The 18,386-nt window shown below is 32.3% G+C and overlaps 1 protein-coding gene across 1 annotated transcript in view; it reads left to right on the top strand.

The window, feature by feature from the left end:
* Positions 1-18,386, top strand: part of TOP2B (DNA topoisomerase II beta) — an 82,554-nt gene that overhangs the window by 12,448 nt on the left and 51,720 nt on the right. Inside the window, exons 2-5 of the mRNA XM_031940373.1 lie at positions 6,113-6,283; positions 7,839-7,929; positions 9,581-9,644; positions 17,567-17,712. Of these exons, the coding sequence (XP_031796233.1) occupies positions 6,113-6,283; positions 7,839-7,929; positions 9,581-9,644; positions 17,567-17,712 (472 nt within the window). The remainder of the gene's footprint in view (positions 1-6,112; positions 6,284-7,838; positions 7,930-9,580; positions 9,645-17,566; positions 17,713-18,386) is intronic.

Here is an 18,386-nt window from a genome sequence, read left to right as displayed (position 1 = left end):
TTGATAGAATGTAAGGGCAGGGGCTGTTTTGTTTTTGGATTTGAATTCCCAGTCACTAATAGTGTTTAGTACTTAATAGGCACTTGATTTATAGTTATGATTGATGATTGATCATTCGACCTTCTTTCTGACTAGTTCTCACTGTAAGTCTTCAGTTCCTTGCCAAACAAGGTTATTCACTGTTTCCCTTGAATACAACCTGATTATTCCTACTTCTGAATCTTTATTTATACATTTCTCACCTTGCTTGGATACACTCAAGGGTTTCTTCTTTCAACTGGACCAAATCCTACTCATTCTAATATAACCACAGTGTATCTCATTTCAGAGAGATGCTCATTCCCCTTTGACCTAGCCTAATCTTTCCCTTCTGGGAATCAGGAGAAGACAACTTATTGGGACCACTTATATCGAATGAATGTTCTATTAAGAGGAAGGGAGACACTAAAGGAAGGGATCTAGGCAAGAGGGGATTCTTCCCTATTAAGTCCAGCATCTACCAGGAAAGGCAAGAGCCTCAAAGGAAGTCTGTTGGGGCTCAGGATTCTGTATGAGACTTTGCAGGGCAATAAATCTTGAGGACTAGGAAATGTCTGGTCTGAGACTGAGCTACATTGACTGTTTGGAGTAGAGAACTGCATTGGCCTTGAATGCTGGGCAGAATTTTGATATAGGAAAGAGACAGACAGACCTTTTAGGTTGGGGGAACATCAGTATGCACAAAGACAAGGATAGTAGCAATGTTTGTGGAGTATGTATATGGAAGGCAAGAGTGAGTAGATTGGATTCATATCCTAGAGCAAAAGCAGGCTGCATTATTGAGGACTTTAGATATCAGGTTTTAGAGTTTGGGCTTGATATAATGGGAAATGACAATTGAGGGAAAATTTAATAACAGAAAGCTTATCTTGTAAGCATTTAATTTTTTGAATTTTAATTTTTTACTTCCCCCCTATTAGATATAAAAAAATCATTAACTTTTTAAAAACAATATTTACTACCCAATTCTCTTCCTCCCTCTCTTCCTCCATCATTGAGAAGCAGGTAATTTGGTAAAGGTTATACATGTGCATCTATGTAAAACATATTTCTGTATTAGTCATGTTGTAAAAGAAAACAGACCAAAAAAACCCCAAGAAAAATAGAGAAAGTAAAAGCGCAATGTGCTTCAATGTACATTCAGATTCCATCAGTTCTTTCTCTAGAAGTGAATAGTGTTTTTCGTCATAGGTCTTTTAAAATTGTCTCAGATCTTTGTAATACCGGGACTAGTAGTCATTCATACTTTATTATTATATAATACTGCTGTTCTAGTAAGTATTTCTTTCCGGCTATATTCAAGGCTAATAGCCAATAAAGCTAATTAAATCAAATCTTTAATATTGGTTCTGTATTTTCTTTTTAATATGTTTATTTGATTATGCACAAAGTTGAGTTACCAAGTTATAGTAATAAGTGAAACTTTTTTTTAATCCAAAGGTATGTGTATATATGTGTATAGGTATATATTATTATAAACAAAAGCAACCTTTTATATATTAATCAGCACAGGCATGCATTTAGTATTTTTAAAATTCATTGAGTTCTTGAATATGTACATTTACATACATATATATTTCAGTAATGCTGCTTAAATTTTACATTTGAGAATAGATTTGTAAGCATGGAAAGCAAGAGATGATCTTAAAATATCAGCTTTATTATAACATTCTGTAAGTGAGGCATTAGCCATATGTTTCTATTATTTTACACAAGAGTTCAAAATAGGAAAATTGAGTGCTTCTTTTTTGTTCAAATATCTATAAGATATTATTTGGTACAGAAATGTCAATTTAAAAAAAAAGTTTGAAAATATATTGTAATATCCTCTTTGTACTGTACTAAACATAGAAGAAAATAGGAAAATCAAGTATTTAACAATAAGTAAGAATGGGGCAGCTAGGTGGCACAGTGGATAGAGCACCAGCCCTGAAGTCAGGAGGACCTGAGTTCAAATTTGACCTCAGAGACTTAACACGTCCTAACTGTGTGACCCTGGACAAGTCACTTAACTCCAATTGCCTCGGGGAAAAAAAAAAGAAAGTAAGCATAAATAAGAATCACCAACTTAGGACACTGTAACTTTCGAATCTTTACTGTCTTTCAAGAAGAGATCTTGCTAGATCCAACAGAACCTTTATATGTAACCTAAGCATTTGATGGTAAGGGGCATGAGAGAAACTTCAGTTGCTTCAAGAAAGAACAAAGAAAGCTTTTCTGACATGTCTTAGTAATCCTGACAAGTCACTTAACCTTTTTGCCTTAGTTTCCTCATTTGTAGAGATAACAACACTTGCCTCCCAGGATTGTTATGAGGATTAAGTGAGAATATTTGTAAAGCACTTGGCATAACTTAAATCTGTATATAAATGCTAGCTATTTATTATTATTATTAACAACAGTAAAGGGAAGGCCAAAATTTTAGATAAGTTTAGTATGATCCCTATAGTTTGGGCAGCTCCAAATATGATTTAATTGTTTGAGGATGTCTAGTAGTGAAAAGTGCCTTTCACTTTGCTTCTTCTGGAATTGGAAGACTGAATTACTTCTTGGACAAACTGTCGCTTTGGTTCTTTTTGTTCTTCTGGGAGTCACATTCTTACAGGTCATTATATTTTAGGTGTAGCTGTTATGAGAACTTTTGTTTTTTTAAGAGTAATTTGTCTATTATAGTTTTATTTTATACATTATTCATCTCATGAAAGAAACAAACTAAATTAGCAAATGTGTTCATTGTCAAAATTTTCATTCAATTTGTTGCCAGCCTATAATTTCATTGTTTAACTGTAGACTAAAGAGGTTAATAGAATTGCGTTTTGTTTGAAAATTTAAATTATTTTTCTTTATATCAAAACTATTTCTTGGCTCTAGACAGTATTACTGGACAACTTGGTAGTTATGGGCAAACTTTTTCTCCTTATTTTATGTTATGATTGTGTGTTTGGATGTAAAATATTTAGTAAAAATAAGCTACATGATATACTTTTAACATATTGTTAAAAATCTTTAGATTTATGTAAAATCCAGAGTAATAAGAAATAATTATGAATTAGTTGTTTTTATCATTTAATTTTTGAATTATCATAGTTTCTGGTACCTTGGCATGGTTCTGAATGGATATAGCACATAAATTCTATTCTCCTCATTTAAAGAATTTTATTTTCCCCATAGTGCCATATTTTAAAGAAACAAGTAATAATTTCTAATTTCTCTTATGTAGGCCAGAGGCTTTCAACTTGAGGTCCATGAATTTTTTAAAAATATTGATAACTTAATTTCATTATAATTGGTTTACTGTTAAACCTGTGTCTTTTATTTCATTTCTACATTATTCACAGGGCAGATGCATAAGCTTTACTAGTCTGCCAGAAGTCCATGACAAAAAACAACCAACCTAATAAGAAAACCTCTCATTGAGACTTAGTGTGGTTCGATAACTAAATAAACATTATGAAAGATCTGACTTCTATTTAAATGCTCTAGACTAGAACTCTGTTCTTTGTTTTTAAAACCCCCAAATCAATTTTCCCTTATTTTCTATCCAAAAAAATTATTTCTAGATAATCATCTCATTTCTTACACTAGACTTTGTTTAAGTTCCCCTTTAACTCTGGAAAACAGATTTACTCTTTCATTAGAGTTGAGGAGGTTTAACCACGTGGAAAACTGATCTACAATTCCTTGACATTAAGGAATCCCATATAGAAACAGAAGAGTATTTTATGGAAACACAAATCACAGAAAAATCTCCAAATCTTGTGGAGCTGACTCTAGCTTCTGTGGCTGCTACAAGATTGGTATTTGTGCATCCTCTTCAATTTAATTGACAAGGAAATTAGAATGAGTCCTTTGTTTAAGAGTGGCAATATAATCAGAATTTATACTCCAAAAGTTATCAAGACAAGGGATTAGCATTTTGAGAGCCATTGAAGGACTTAAGTTGAGACTCATTTCAGGCCACTTTTGATATAGCACTTAATTGATATTGGTCACTTATTCCTTTCTTGTTTTTTCTCTTATAAAACAATCATTACATATTTATTCAGTGCCTCCAGTGTGTTCAGAGGCACCTAGATAACTCAACCAAAACTGCAAAAAAATAAAAAAATAAATAAATAGCTTGCCTTTGTTCTTATTGAAAAGCTTACAGTTGGACAAACTTACACTATAGTTGATATCCTTAACTATGTCTGCCAGTTTGGTTTTTGGTATACACAACTCTATTTAACTTATTTTAATATAAAAATATATAAGTGGTAATAATTAGGAATCCACTCTATCTCATCCTCCACGCTTGCCACATTGATATTCTTAAAATACAAGTAACTGTTACTCTCATGCTTAAGAAGCTTCAGTGTTCCCCTTTGCCTCTCAATTTAGCATTTAAACCCCTTTTTAATCTAACTGTTTCCAGGTTGTTTACATCTTAACTCAGTCATAATTAATGCACTTTAATGCTTTAAGCAAACTGTCCAACTTGCTTATTCTTGATTCCTTAGAATCCACCTTTCTCTATATCTTTGCACAGGCTGACCCTCTGTCTAAAATGCTTTCCTTCACTTTTGCCTTTTGAAAGCCTTGATTCCCTTCAATGCTCAGCCTAATTTCCATCACTCTCAATATGTCTTTCCTACTTCCCCTAATTAAGCATCTCTTCATCCATTCCCAGTATGTCTCTGTGTGTGTGTATGTGTGTACATATATTTCATTTACTTATCTGTGACTAAGTTGTATCCTTCTTGGTAGAATTTAAGTTCTTTGATTGGGGGAGCTGAGAAAAGAAACTAATTTTTGTATTTTTGTTCCTAGTACCTAGCACATAGTAGCTTCTTATTAAATGCTTATTGATTGGAGAAAAAAGAAAAGCAAATTTGTAGCCAGTAATTCCATTTTCCTTCCAAAACAGAGGTTCTTAACTTGGGATTTGGAACCTTAAGATAAAGAACATTTTGATAACTCTTTCAGTATAATTCATTTTCTATATATGCTATCTTATGCATTTAAAAATTTTATGCAATTAAAAATATTTTGAAAAGGAGTCTACAAATGTTATCACACTGACAAATCCATGACCAAAAAGAGGTTAAGAATCCCTGATCTAAAGGCTGGTGAATATACTTTAAATGTTTACAGCCTCATTTTCAGTTTGGGAACATATCCATGGCCATACCTTTGAACTATATACGATTATTTGAAATCTAGGTTATTGATAATCCCGCTTAACATCCTTAATCTCTGTCAATCAGTTGGCAAATGCTTGGCATAGTTACAGTGATTAGATTTTTCATACTGCAGATTGTGATATGTCTAATTTTAAAGCCCCGTTAAGCTGTGCTTTTTGAAAACTAATTTGGGAGTTACACCGTCTCCATAGTCCATGTCTTCTTTCTCCCCACTTCTCTTTTCAAATTCTCAAAATTCCTACTGTAGAAAATATGGCATGGATCTATCTTGCCTAAGCAGGTATTCTTCTGGATCACTAATGGGGCACAGGTGGGCCAGTCAGAGCAAGCTTTCAGTGGACTTAGTAGACTTGAGGGGGCCTTATTCTAGGTGGAACTCATTCTACTGGAAATTTTGATTACAGAGGTGAGGTAAAGGCCTGACATCCCTAAAAAAGGGCTGGCAGTCTGCTTGACTGCATTCAAAATAGAATCATATATGATTGATTTTAGTTTTGCTACAAAGCAATGTGACCATGTGCAAGCCTCCTGACATCTCTGGGCTTCATTTTTCTTGGCTATAAAATGAGGGATGACCTCCAAGGGCCCATCCAGTTTTGAAATTCTGTTAGTCTATAGAAAAGAAAAAAGGTCTAAATTACATTTTCTTATTTTTATTATCTCTGCTCAAAATTTCTCATGATCATGTTATATGTAAATTGGGAAGTCTATTTTAACTAACATAAATATATATTCTATAGGTGATAGCCTTGAAAGTGATAACCAACTGGCAGGACTTAAAATTGAAAGTGGCCAAGAGAAGATTTTAAATTTAGGAAGCAAGCGTTTAAATGATCATTAAAGATTTTAGTAATACTTTTTCAGTTATTTATTTTTTTGGTTAATTTTAGACTCTTTTTGATCAGAACAATGCTGCAAAAAAAGAAGAGTCAGAAAGCAGTAATAAAAATGATTCTTCAAAGAAGTTGTCTGTTGAGAGAGTTTATCAGAAGAAAACACAACTTGAACACATTCTCCTGCGGCCTGATACATACATTGGATCTGTGGAACCATTAACTCAGGTCAGTGGTATTCTTTATGCATGTATGTATATTTATCAATGACTGTTGTGATTGTGATTTCAGACATGGAGATGAGCTATACATATGATTCAGGAATCTTTATCTTTTGAGGTTCTTTGATGACTGACTAGGTATATAAAAAATAACAGCCTTTATTTTCCATCTGATCTTTGCATATATTAGGGAAGATTTGTTTTAAAATAATAAAAGAAAAAAAGTCCAATAATCCTTCAAGACAAGCGTTGGGGGAATTCTAAATCAGAAACTTAACCTTTATTTTGTGTGCAGATGGAATAATACTGTAGAAATTAAATAGAATATGATTTGGGGGGTTTATTATAGTTCGTTCATTTACTGAAAGGAATACCAGTTTCACTGGAGACTATTTTAAGGTCTCATATTATTTCAGTGCATAGCATATTAATGGATATAAACTTTTTTTTCCTCCAGAATTTGCACTGTGTGACAGTATAATTCTGGGAGAATGGAAATTATGCATCCTTTCTGTGGCTGGTCAATTGTAGCTTTACGATGGATCTTGCCAGAAAAGGAAAATGACTTTCAATTGTTGCTCTTTTCCCAGTAGTTAAAGCTTTGAAGTCAGCTGTTCGCTTGTTTGACTGTGAAGTGCCTTGTGTTCTTCCAGACCTTTATTTGTGTGGAAAGTAGTGTGTGGTTAGCGAAGTCCAGTCATTGATGATTCTGCTGTACATCCATAGCATCACGCCTATTTCAATAGGAGTAGAATTAAACCAATGAATAGAAAAACAAACTTTGAATTTATTAAGATTGTAAAAAAATGCAGGTGGTTGCTTATCTCATTATTATTTGATTTTAATCATTTTGAGGTCCTTTACTAACAGCCTTCCCTAGTTGCCTCAGTGCAATGATGAGTGACCCCCAGCACTCTTAAGAGTAAGGTGCTAAGGATTGATTTTTATATACCTCATTCTAGCAGACCTTACCAAAGTGAGCACATAACCCAAGAATTGGACTGGCTATTATTAGAGGGTCACTGTAGTGAAATGAATAGAGGCAGATTACCAGAAAGTTGGTCATCAGGTGATAAAAAATTTTTGAACATGAAAACTCATAAGAAAATTATCTGTTAAAGTATGGAAGAATTGTGGTTTACATTTGTGGAATAAATGTCCATACCTGTGAAATTAGGAATTTTTTGAAGTATTGTATTATATTTAGGTAAGGAATATTTGAATTTCTAAGGCCTTACTGCCTTATTGAACTGTTTTATATAATACACACACACATACATATATACATAGATACATACATATATACACACGCTTAAGAATAGGTCATACAGAATGAGCATTTTCTCAGTTTTATGGGTGCTTGGGTTAGAAAAAGAAGAAAAGGATAATACTGTTTAGTTCATGAAGGTAATTTATCCTTTTCTAACTCTAAAGGACTAAATTTGTGGAATACGAAATTAAGTAAAATTTTCAGTGTGGGTTAGTTTAGAATGTGGATTATATAAAATTTATATTACTGACACACAGCAAAAAGACACTCTTTAAATTTTGTCTCTTTGCAGTCAATGTGGGTTTATGATGAAGAAGTAGGAATGAATTGCAGAGAAGTTACTTTTGTGCCAGGCTTATACAAAATCTTTGACGAAATTCTTGGTGAGTATATTTTTAAGAATTAAAACAAATTGAATCGTTTTTTAAGTAATTATAAGATCCTACAGTCAGGGTCCTTAGAGTTGATTTAAACTCAGGGGTTCCTAAATATATCTGAATACTTATGCTACTTCAGAATGTTTACAGTGTAACTGAAATATTATACTATGTTAATAAATTGTTTTCATATGCAACTTTGAGGCAATTAAAAACATTTTCCATTAGTCTGAATTTTTATATACCTTTCCCTTTTTAATCTTTATCATGTTTATCTACAAATAATATAGAGATTTTTATTTTGGAGTGATGTATGCTAAAAATGGCCTTTGGGGACTGAGTGTGTGCGACTTGAATGTTAGCTACTCTCATCATCATAGACCTTTCTCCCATTAGCTTCTTTTTTTATTATAACTTTTTATTTATAGGATATATGCATGGGTAATTTTTCAGCATTGACCCTTGCAAAATCTTTTGTCCCAACTTTTCCCCTCCTTCCTCCCACCCCAGATGGCAGGTAGACCAATACATGTTAAATATGTTAAAACATTCCCCAAAAAATTCTTTCCTTTCTAAAGCCCTCTGGTGTGTCTAACTTAGTTTTCCTTATGTTGTGTAATTATTTTTCCCACCTTAAAATTCTAATTTTAATTCTAATCACCAGCTCTCAGGTTCTAGGAGAGAATTGTATAATAAAAAGAATGATGATCTGGGATGTAGGAGATTTTGGTTTTAGGTCCCAGGACCCTTATCTCATATGTGACCTTAGAGCAAACATTTAATCTCTCTTGGTCCTTTTTTCTTAATCTTTCTTCAGTTACAAGATTTTTATTGTATCATTTTCAGACAGATGGCTTATATAATTTAGGGTTCTGGTGAACTTGTATTCAAATTGATGCATTAGTTAAAAATGATAAAAATTTTTTTAACATTATTCATTTTTAAATGGTCTTTAGAATACTTATGGAAAACACTTGTATGGGATAAATCTGTATTCTTCTCAAGAAATTGGTTGTTCAGGACAGCTAGATAGTGCAGTGGATAGAGTATAAGTCCTGAAATTAGGAGGACCTGAGTTCAAATCTGTCAGACTTAATACTTCCTAGCTATGTCACACTAAGCAAGTCACTTAACCCCAAATGCCTCAGCGATTAAGAAAGAAAGAAAGAAAGAAAGAAAGAAAGAAAGAAAGAAAGAAAGAAAGAAAGAAAGAAAGAAAGAAAGAAAGAAAAAGAAAAAGAAATTACTTGTTCTTCTTGGCTAATTTGACATACTCATTGAACTGAATCAGTTTAATTAGGTGGAGTTTTTAAATTTCACAATGAAAAGATTGAACTTGACTTTTTTTAAAAATTGCAAATTCTGATCTTATTGTTTAAATGTTCTAAATATATGTCGTGTAGTAACATGCTGTTTGAAGTGATGGAATTTCAATTTTGCTTTTTCTTATATTTATTTATAACTAATCTCTCCCCATTTCAAGGTAATCCTCAAAATGCTAAAATATTACATAGCTTTAATTTTATAATGAATGCTAATAGTAACTTTTTTATTCCCTTGCAATATTTCACTTTATATGCATTTGCTTATTTTAATAGAGTTTTACACATTTATTTAAAAAGTTGACTCTTCTAACTAAAGTGTTTAATTTTTGCAGTTAATGCAGCTGACAATAAACAGAGGGATAAGAACATGACATGTATCAAAATTTCTATTGATCCGTAAGTATATCATTAGGTTACTTAAGCTGGCTTTTTCAACTAAGTAAGTTGTTTCTTACAGGTGGTTCCCAACTTAGGAACATGTGGCACCTGTATGTATGAATGGCTCTTGTCCCCTGAACAATTATTATCCTATCATTAATTCTTTCTTTTGCTGAAGCCTGCTGCTGCCTGAGTTATCTTCTGCTACTATAGGAACAGAGCTTTTGGCTGTGCTTCTCCTGAAACTGATGGCACCTTGCTTATGGAGGCTTTTGTTACTTGGGCCAAACCCTATAAGAAAGCCATTTGCTTCTACAGCCGCCTCTAATAGTCTTTACCCTTTGTTCCTAGAAACTTCTCTTCATCTGAATTCTTACCTATTTCTTTCTAGAGATTTCCCTGGTTTATGGAAGTTGTCTGTTCTTTTGCCACATTCCTTACCATTCTCAACTATTTAGGGCTCAGTGTTACTCATCAGACTTGAGAAGTTTCAAGGAAATTTGGGACTGAAGGATGAATTCAATAGCCTTTTGAGATCTGACTTACTACCTAAATTACCATTTATGAGAATTCACATTCTGAGCCATAAACAATTGATTTTCAAAGGAATTTTTGGAATATAACTTACTTGTTATTTGGGGCTGCCTGTTGTTTGCATTGAAGAATAAATACAGAATGTTTATCTAATCACATTCACTGCAGAGTGAAATGGGTTTTTCAAAATCATATAAGTTTATTGTTCTTGTAATGATTTTGTGAAAATTTGTGAAAAATGTTTTGTAAAAATTGTATTTATCTTTTATAATAATATACTTAATAATCAACATTGTCTTTAAAAAACTGAGTAGATTGAAACCATTTTTAAATCAGTAATTTAGTTTTGGATAATATTCTTTTTTATTAACACCATAATAAAAATGTGATGATTGGTTTAATTTCTCATATCTTTTATGACATTACTATCACATAATCATGTTGTTGGAATTTTTTTTTAATCAGTGAGACTTGACATTAATAATTTCTTAACTAGGAAGTCAAAATTAGAAAATATATAAAGATATTTTCTAGCCTCCATTGCTGCTGCTGCTGCTGCTGCTGCTGCTTCTTTTTTTTTTTGTTTGTTTCCCAATTTTGGCAAAGCTTTTGAAAACAAAAAAAATCATTTAACAATTTGTGATATTTGAGGAGTATCAGTAAGTATCAGAAAGTACTTTATTATCTGTAAGTGAATGCAGTCATTTTTAGCTTTCTTATTCAGAGTATAGAAAAGAATACTGAAAATAAAGAGAAAATAATACTTTCCTTAAATGAGTGCCTAATAGGATAGTTGAGTAACTGAATATTTAGTTTTTCTACTAAGCAGTAACATTTCTTGTCCCATTAATCCAATACATATTGTACTTTTTGAGATCTAGATAAAATACTTCTACAGTGAATAACATTAGAAAGAATAAGTTCATATGACAAAACTGTTTTAATATCTGTAACGATGAGCCTTGGAACAAAATTTTATTGCTATGCTTGTTTCTATTTTTATGTGAGAAATTCTAATCAAAAAATAATCCTCTTGTAACAAGTGATTTCTTTGGTTCTAGTTTTTTTGTCAAATCAGAGAAATCACTTGTTACAACATTATTGAACAGGTAGTTCATATACTTATCGGTAGTTAACTAGGAGTGTAAACATCTTTAAGATACATTAACAAAGATTTGATATCTTTTGCAACCTGCCTAATTTTGAAATTGTATTTGTTTGCTTTGGAGGTGATGCTGAGCTCTTTCCATTTCCTGCCAAAAGAGCTCACTTAAATGTTCATAATGGTCAGTTTAAAATGAACACATATCCAGAATCTAAAAGAGGAAAAAAAAAAAAAAAACTAGTATCTGCATGATAAATTTCTCCAGTTTGAACAAACTGGAAATATCATGGCTTCTCGGGGGTTTCTAGCAAAGTGTTGTAGGATTCTATCTTTGATTTTATGTTTGTCAATTTTATCAGTCACTTAGATAAAAGCATAGATAGCATACTTGCCAAATTTATAGATGACACAGAACTAGGAAGAATAGCGTCAACATCCCAAAACATGCCAGCAAACAAGAATGCAAATGAAATGCAATGAAATTTTATAGAGATAAATCATTTAGTTGGATTTTTAAAACTGACTTAATAAGAAGTATAGCAAGAGAGTATATCATGAAAAATATGTAGAAGTTTTAGTGGATCGCAACCACAAGTTGTTAATAATGGGATAGTAAACAAACCTATTGAAATTCTGGGATGCATTGAAAAGTATAGTGTCCAGAACATAGGAGGAAATAGTCTTTTCCTTTAGTCAGGGTACATGTGGAATATTATTATATTCAGTTCTGGATGCCTCAGTTTAAGGAAGACATTGATTTCAGTCATTGCTGACCATCAATAAAGTCATGGAAGTGTTGTGATCTGTGGAAGTGGAGGAGCTGCCTGCATTGGTAAACTAGAGCAGGTCTAGGATGGTCAGTACCTTCAGATAATGGCACATAATGATGAAGTAAAGTAAAAAGGGTGGGGAGGTGGAGAGAATGTTTTAGCTTAGAAAAAAAGACCACAGAATACATAACTGTCTTCAGTTTTGGGGAGAACTGTTATGTAGAAAAGGAGGAGCTCCTGTGATTGTGGCTCCACAGGACAGAATTAGTTTCAGAAAGCTAATTGAGGCAAAATGTGAGAAAGAGCTTAAATTAATGCTATCCAAAAGTGCACTTGGAACTGCTTTGAGAAATAGTGGTCTGCCCATTTCAAAAGATCTTCAGAAACAAAATTGACTTGACTATAAAAAGGAATTCTTCTTTCTGTCTGGACCAATCTAAATGTTTCTTACTGTTTTTTTTCAATTGTGAGAGTCTGTGTTCTCTGTGAATGCTCTGAAGATTTGCAGGTTCACCAGCTGAAGGGTCATTAAGCAGACTTCTAGTCCAACTTCTTCATTTTAAATATGAAGACAATGAGGCATCAAGAGGTTAAGTAACTTGTCCAGGTAATTCAGATAGTAAGCATCAAAGAAGAGATGATCAAATATTGTTTAGGTCAGATAACTCCTTAAGACTGTGGTTTCTGATAGCATATTCCTTTACACAGTGAGGATCACGGTGTTCAGAATGAAGAGGATGATATTCCTGCTATAATCTTGAACTTAGAAGATTACTCCAGTATTGTGCTCAATTCTGCATGCTACATTTTGGGAAGGGAAATGATAAACTTGAGGCATCCACAGAAAAGTGATCAGGATGGCAAAATTGATACATGAGGAATAATGGAAAGATCTAGGATGGTAAGCCTAGAGAAGAGAAGATAGAGGGAGCACATAGTAGTCATCTTAAAAACATTATGTGGGAAAGGGATTTGACTGTTTCTGCTTACAGAGAGGCCAATTCCAGCTTGATATAAGGAAAAACTTACCAGCAAAGAGAGTTATCCAAAAGTAAGATAGGCTGCATAGGTAGACCTTTAAACAAAACCTGAATGATAACTTATTGAGTATGTTGTGGAGGAAGAGATGGGCTGGACCAGATGGCCTCTGAGATTTATTCCAGTTTTGAGATTCTCTGATTCTGCCTATGAACGATCACTCCCATAAAATAGTTTAAAGATTCTTTTGCAGCACATTTTACACAAAGAATTAAATATCAAGTAGGCAAGCACTGAATTTTAGAACTTTTGAACTTGACTACTACCAACATTCACCTCTGTAATTTTGCTTATTTAATTGTCTTACTAATCTTTAGTTATTTTGCTTTTGCTTTGTGAATTGAGTATTCTTTCATGAAGACAAAGGTTTAACTTTGATGTTATTCTTAAGACCTTATTTCTTATTGAAAATTTTTTTTATAACAAATTTCATTGGGAAATAGTTGCTTAAATGACCGGGCATTTATTTGGATCTTGTTTTATTACAGTTCCCTACGTTGACTTTTTTGCTTAAAATTCTTACAAAGCAAAACTTTATATACCTTTTATAAAGAAGATATTAAAACTAGTTTTAGGAGGTTATAGATTGAGCATATGGAGTACAAAGAACACTGTCTAGATCATATTGTCTCACTTCAGAGTCTCCTGAATCTGTGGAAAGCTAAAGTTAATCAAAGAACAACAGATTAGACAAGGGATAACCATTTGCTTGTGTCATATCTATTGCTATTATAGAAAACTGTAAAATTTGGAGAAACTTTGTATGAAAGGAAATTAAATTCACTAGAGGGATTATCAAAGTTTATTACATTAAAGCAATCTGTAGATAAATATTATAATAATAATTATCTAGGATAATATGCGTCTTTAAGATAACTAGGATTCAATATCTTTTACAGCTTAGTTATGTGTTGCTTTTCAAATGATCTTAGGAACATTTAAGTGGGTGTTTCTGTCAGGAAATAGAGAGCTAGAGAGCTCAACATCATCTTCAAATCCAACAAAGTTTCAAAGCTATTACAGGCAAAAGATATAAAGTCTTTATTGATATATCTAAACAATATCACGCTAGATAATTACCAGCCAGCCTTTGAAATTTTACTTATTATCTACACTAGGACACTGAATTTGAGATGGGACTAAAGAAGGAGCTGTTCATAAAAGTGAGTGAACTAAAAAAAAACACTACTGGGAGGGCAGTGGTGTGTGTGACAAAAATGTGCCTAAAAATTCAAGTTTTAGTGATTGAGAGTATACCTTTGCCCTTGGTTCAAGAGATTGAGAAATTGTAAAAGGAAGCTAATTTTGGCTAGCGATGCTGTTATTTAATTTCAGGTAATACGAGTGTAAACTAACTAGGATTTGCTTGTATTTACTTATTTTGCTTTTAACAAACTCAATTAATTCTAAAGCTTTTTTATTTTTATTTTACTTTCTATAATTGAATTCTTTAATAGGATGTCAAATATATGATAATAATTTAATAAAGAATTTGTGTAAAGAATTAAATGAGAGACACTGTGGAATAGTATAGAGCAAAGCTTCTTAAACTGTGGGCCATGATTTCATATGAAGTTGCATAACTGAATGGAGAGTCACAAAATTATAATTTATTATCACTAAGTTTTAGATTTGTATGCTATTTTACATACTTATATACCTGAAGTCACATAAAATTTCTTGGGTAAAAAAGGGTTACGAGGGGAAAAAGTCTAGGAGGCCCTGGTACAAAAAGAAAGTTGATCTTCAAGATTAGGAAGACATGGGTTCAAGTATATATACTTATTTTTATGACTGAGCAAGTCACCAGAAAGGCACCTTTTAGTGTCCCAGGAAATTGTTTAAGACTATAAATTATAGGGCAAATGTCTATCTGGATCAACTAAGGAACTATCTCATTAGACACTCCCTAAATGGTAGAATCACAGGTCTGGTCAAAAAAAAAAAAAATTTACACAAGAGCAACACCAACTTCCTAACAAGTAATACTAAATTTATAGTTAATATTCCAAACATAAGAAGTTATCTAACTTTAAACTAAGTATCAGTGTAGGTCAGTAACTGAAATAAGTTGAATTGACTTATAAGAAAAGAGTTTCTATGACAAGACTGCTAAAAAGCAGATATTGGACAAAGTGATACCTTAATGATACCTTAGGATTATTGCTGGTACTTAGTTTCATGTGGTCATATTTAAGAAAGGTAATTTAATGTATTTTTATTTCAGTATGTGAGGCTGAAAGGAAAAAAAGGTGGTGGTTATATGTAGTAATACTTTTTTTATGTTATGATTAACATTTCACTTTATTTATCAGACCTAAAGAATATTTGTTAATGTTTCAAAATTAGCTTGAATAGAGGTAGCTAGGGAATGCTCTATACATCTGTACTTGGACTTCAGATGATTCACATCTTTGTAAATGACTTTCTTTAATAAAAAATCATGCTTATGTTACTGCATAACAGTACAAGCATAAGAGATATAGGTAATATATTAGGTGATAGTTTAGATCTAAAAAGATTTTGACATCAGAATAGTGGGTTAAAACTAATAAGATACAATTTAATGGATAATGCAAAGTTTTACACCTGAATGAAAAAATACTTAAGGAGTGCAAGGTGGGGAAGTATAGCTAGATAGCTGTTTATGTGAAAAATATTTGGAGATTTTAGTGGGTTGTAAATTCAGTATGAGTCTCAGTCCTTTTTGGTGTCTCAGAAAGTTAATGTCATTTTTTTTTTAATTTAATAGCCTTTTATTTACAGGATATATACATGGGTAACTTTACAGCATTAACAATTGTCAAACCTCTTGTTCCAATTTTTCACCTCTTACCCCCCCCCTCCCCTAAATGGCAGGATGACCGGTAGATGTTAAATATATTAAAATATAACTTAGATACACAATAAGTATACATGAATGTCATTTTTGTTAAGACAGTCATATTGTCCAGGAGCAATGGAAGAATTAGTTATTTTCTCTGTCTAGACCAGATGATATCTGGAAGGATTGTATTTAGTTGTGGTTGCCACGTTTTAGAAAGGATGTTGCTAATGTGGAGAGCATCCATAGGAGGGCAAACTGGATGATGAATAGTGAATAGTCTTGAGGTCATGCTAAATGAGAAGTGATGGAAGGAATTAATAATGTTTCTCCTGGGAAAGAGAAGAGAGGGAAAGAGAAACTCTGCAAGTGTTTGAAGAACAGTATTGTGGAAGACTGAGTACACTTCTTTTTGATCTTAGAGGAAAGACTTAAAAGCAGGGGGTGGGCGGTGCAGACCAGCAGATTTTCACTCAATAAAAAGAAATCTCAAATCATCTAGAGCACTCCAAAGGCTAAATGGGCTGGGCTGCTTTTGGATGTAGTGGATTGCCTATCACTTGAAGACTTCATCACTTACTGGGGATAATATAAAGCAGATTATTTAGATTTAATTTAAATGGCAGCCTCTGGGATTTTTTCTAACTCAGCAGGGATAGTAATTTTAAGGTAATATCTCTAAAACGAATAGTAGCTAACATGGCACCCAATCTTTTGTCAATTCAGTCTCAGAGGGGTAGTAGTGAGACTTTGTGACTCTAAATCCTTAAAAAGAAATTTTAATAGTTTTTGTCTCATTTAAAGAACTAAAGAAGTTCTTTAACCAGGTTCTTTAATATATGGCTATGACTCACATAATAGAAAAATAGATTTTAAACTCTCTTCTATTTCCCTCTCTCACCTTCTTTTTTCTCTTGTCTCCACCCCCATTCCATCCCTTCTATAAATTCTTCCCTGAGAACCTGATCATGAAATGAAATTAACAGTAGCACATAGCTGTCTGCAGAACTTGTGCTTAACATGTATTTCTTTATCATGTAATAACAGGTGTTCCAAGGATCCCCACCCACAAAACAAAATAAAACCAGTTCTTTGTTCTGTTTTTTATTTGTCTACAAGACTTCTCTCTACCCCTCTACCTTTTATACCTGAAAGGTAGAAAGGTACTTTTTAGACCTTTCTCTAGACTTATGATTTGAAGCTGAAAAACAGTGCTTAAAATAAATGTTAGAAACATTTTTTATTTTATTTATTTATTGAAGTTTTGTTCTTCCAGATGAATTTTTTATTATAGCTTTTTATTTACAAGATATATGCATGGGTAATTTTTCAGCATTGATAATTGCAAAACCTTTTGTTAGGAACACTTTGTAAAGAGTTCTGTTACTTGTAACCTGTTGATCTGGCTAAATTATTTTTACTTCTCTGGGCCTGTATACATATTTTATGAAATAAGGATATTTGAATTAGATGTTCTCTCTGAAGTCTCCTCAGTTTTTCAATACTATATTTTTATAAAATGATTAGTAACTTTGACTTGGGAAAGTAGGGATATTTTGAGGGGGTGTTATCACAGCAATTTTTTTATTCCTTTATCTTTGCAGAAATTGTTATTTTAATACAAATATTCAAGAATATTTTAAAAATGTTATTCCTTACTTATTTACAGTGAATCTAACATTATCAGCATCTGGAATAATGGAAAAGGCATTCCTGTAGTAGAGCACAAAGTAGAAAAAGTCTATGTACCTGCTTTAATCTTTGGACAACTTTTAACATCTAGTAACTATGATGATGATGAGAAAAAGGTTACAGGTAATTACTCAATCATTTTGACTAAAATTTAATTTGTTGCTAATTTATTTTTGTTATATTGAGATAGTTTCATATAAAGCAAAGTTTTGTATCTGGAAAATATTTTTTGTAATCCATAAAACAGTTTTATATGAATGTTACCATAATTCTTAAAATGTGTCATTACACTATGTTGTTGGCAATATCCTGTTTTAAAAAAGCAAAACAATTGTTTTGTTATTCTTATTTCATGATTTTAGTGTCAGCCTTTTGGTTTAACCCCAGTCCATAACAGTTTATACTACTGAAACAAACTACATTTAAAAGATTTTTTAAAATTCCCTGTAATTCCCATTAGAATCCTTTTCCCTTTCCTTCCCAGAGAGCTGTCCTATATAGGTAGTAGAATTTTTAAATTAATTTTTTACTTCATTTTGGATATGTTCATGTAGATCTTTGCATGCTTCTCTGCATTCATCATATAATCATGTTATAGCACAATAATATTCAGTTACAGTCATGTATCACATTTCGTTTACCATTCTCCAAATGATAGAATTAAAAACAAAATGAATGTTCTTTGTCTTCATAAAAAAGTGACACTGTTCGTATTTTGTTACATATACATATTTCATCTTAATGGCTTTCTTGGAATATAAACTGAGTAAGGAATCTCTTGGTCAAAGGATATAGAC

Source organism: Sarcophilus harrisii, chromosome 5, assembly GCF_902635505.1.
Source record: "Sarcophilus harrisii chromosome 5, mSarHar1.11, whole genome shotgun sequence".
In the NCBI taxonomy this organism is placed as follows: domain Eukaryota; kingdom Metazoa; phylum Chordata; class Mammalia; order Dasyuromorphia; family Dasyuridae; genus Sarcophilus; species Sarcophilus harrisii.
The sequence above is the reverse complement of the archived record's forward strand: the minus strand, read 5'-3'. Positions and strand labels throughout refer to the sequence as shown.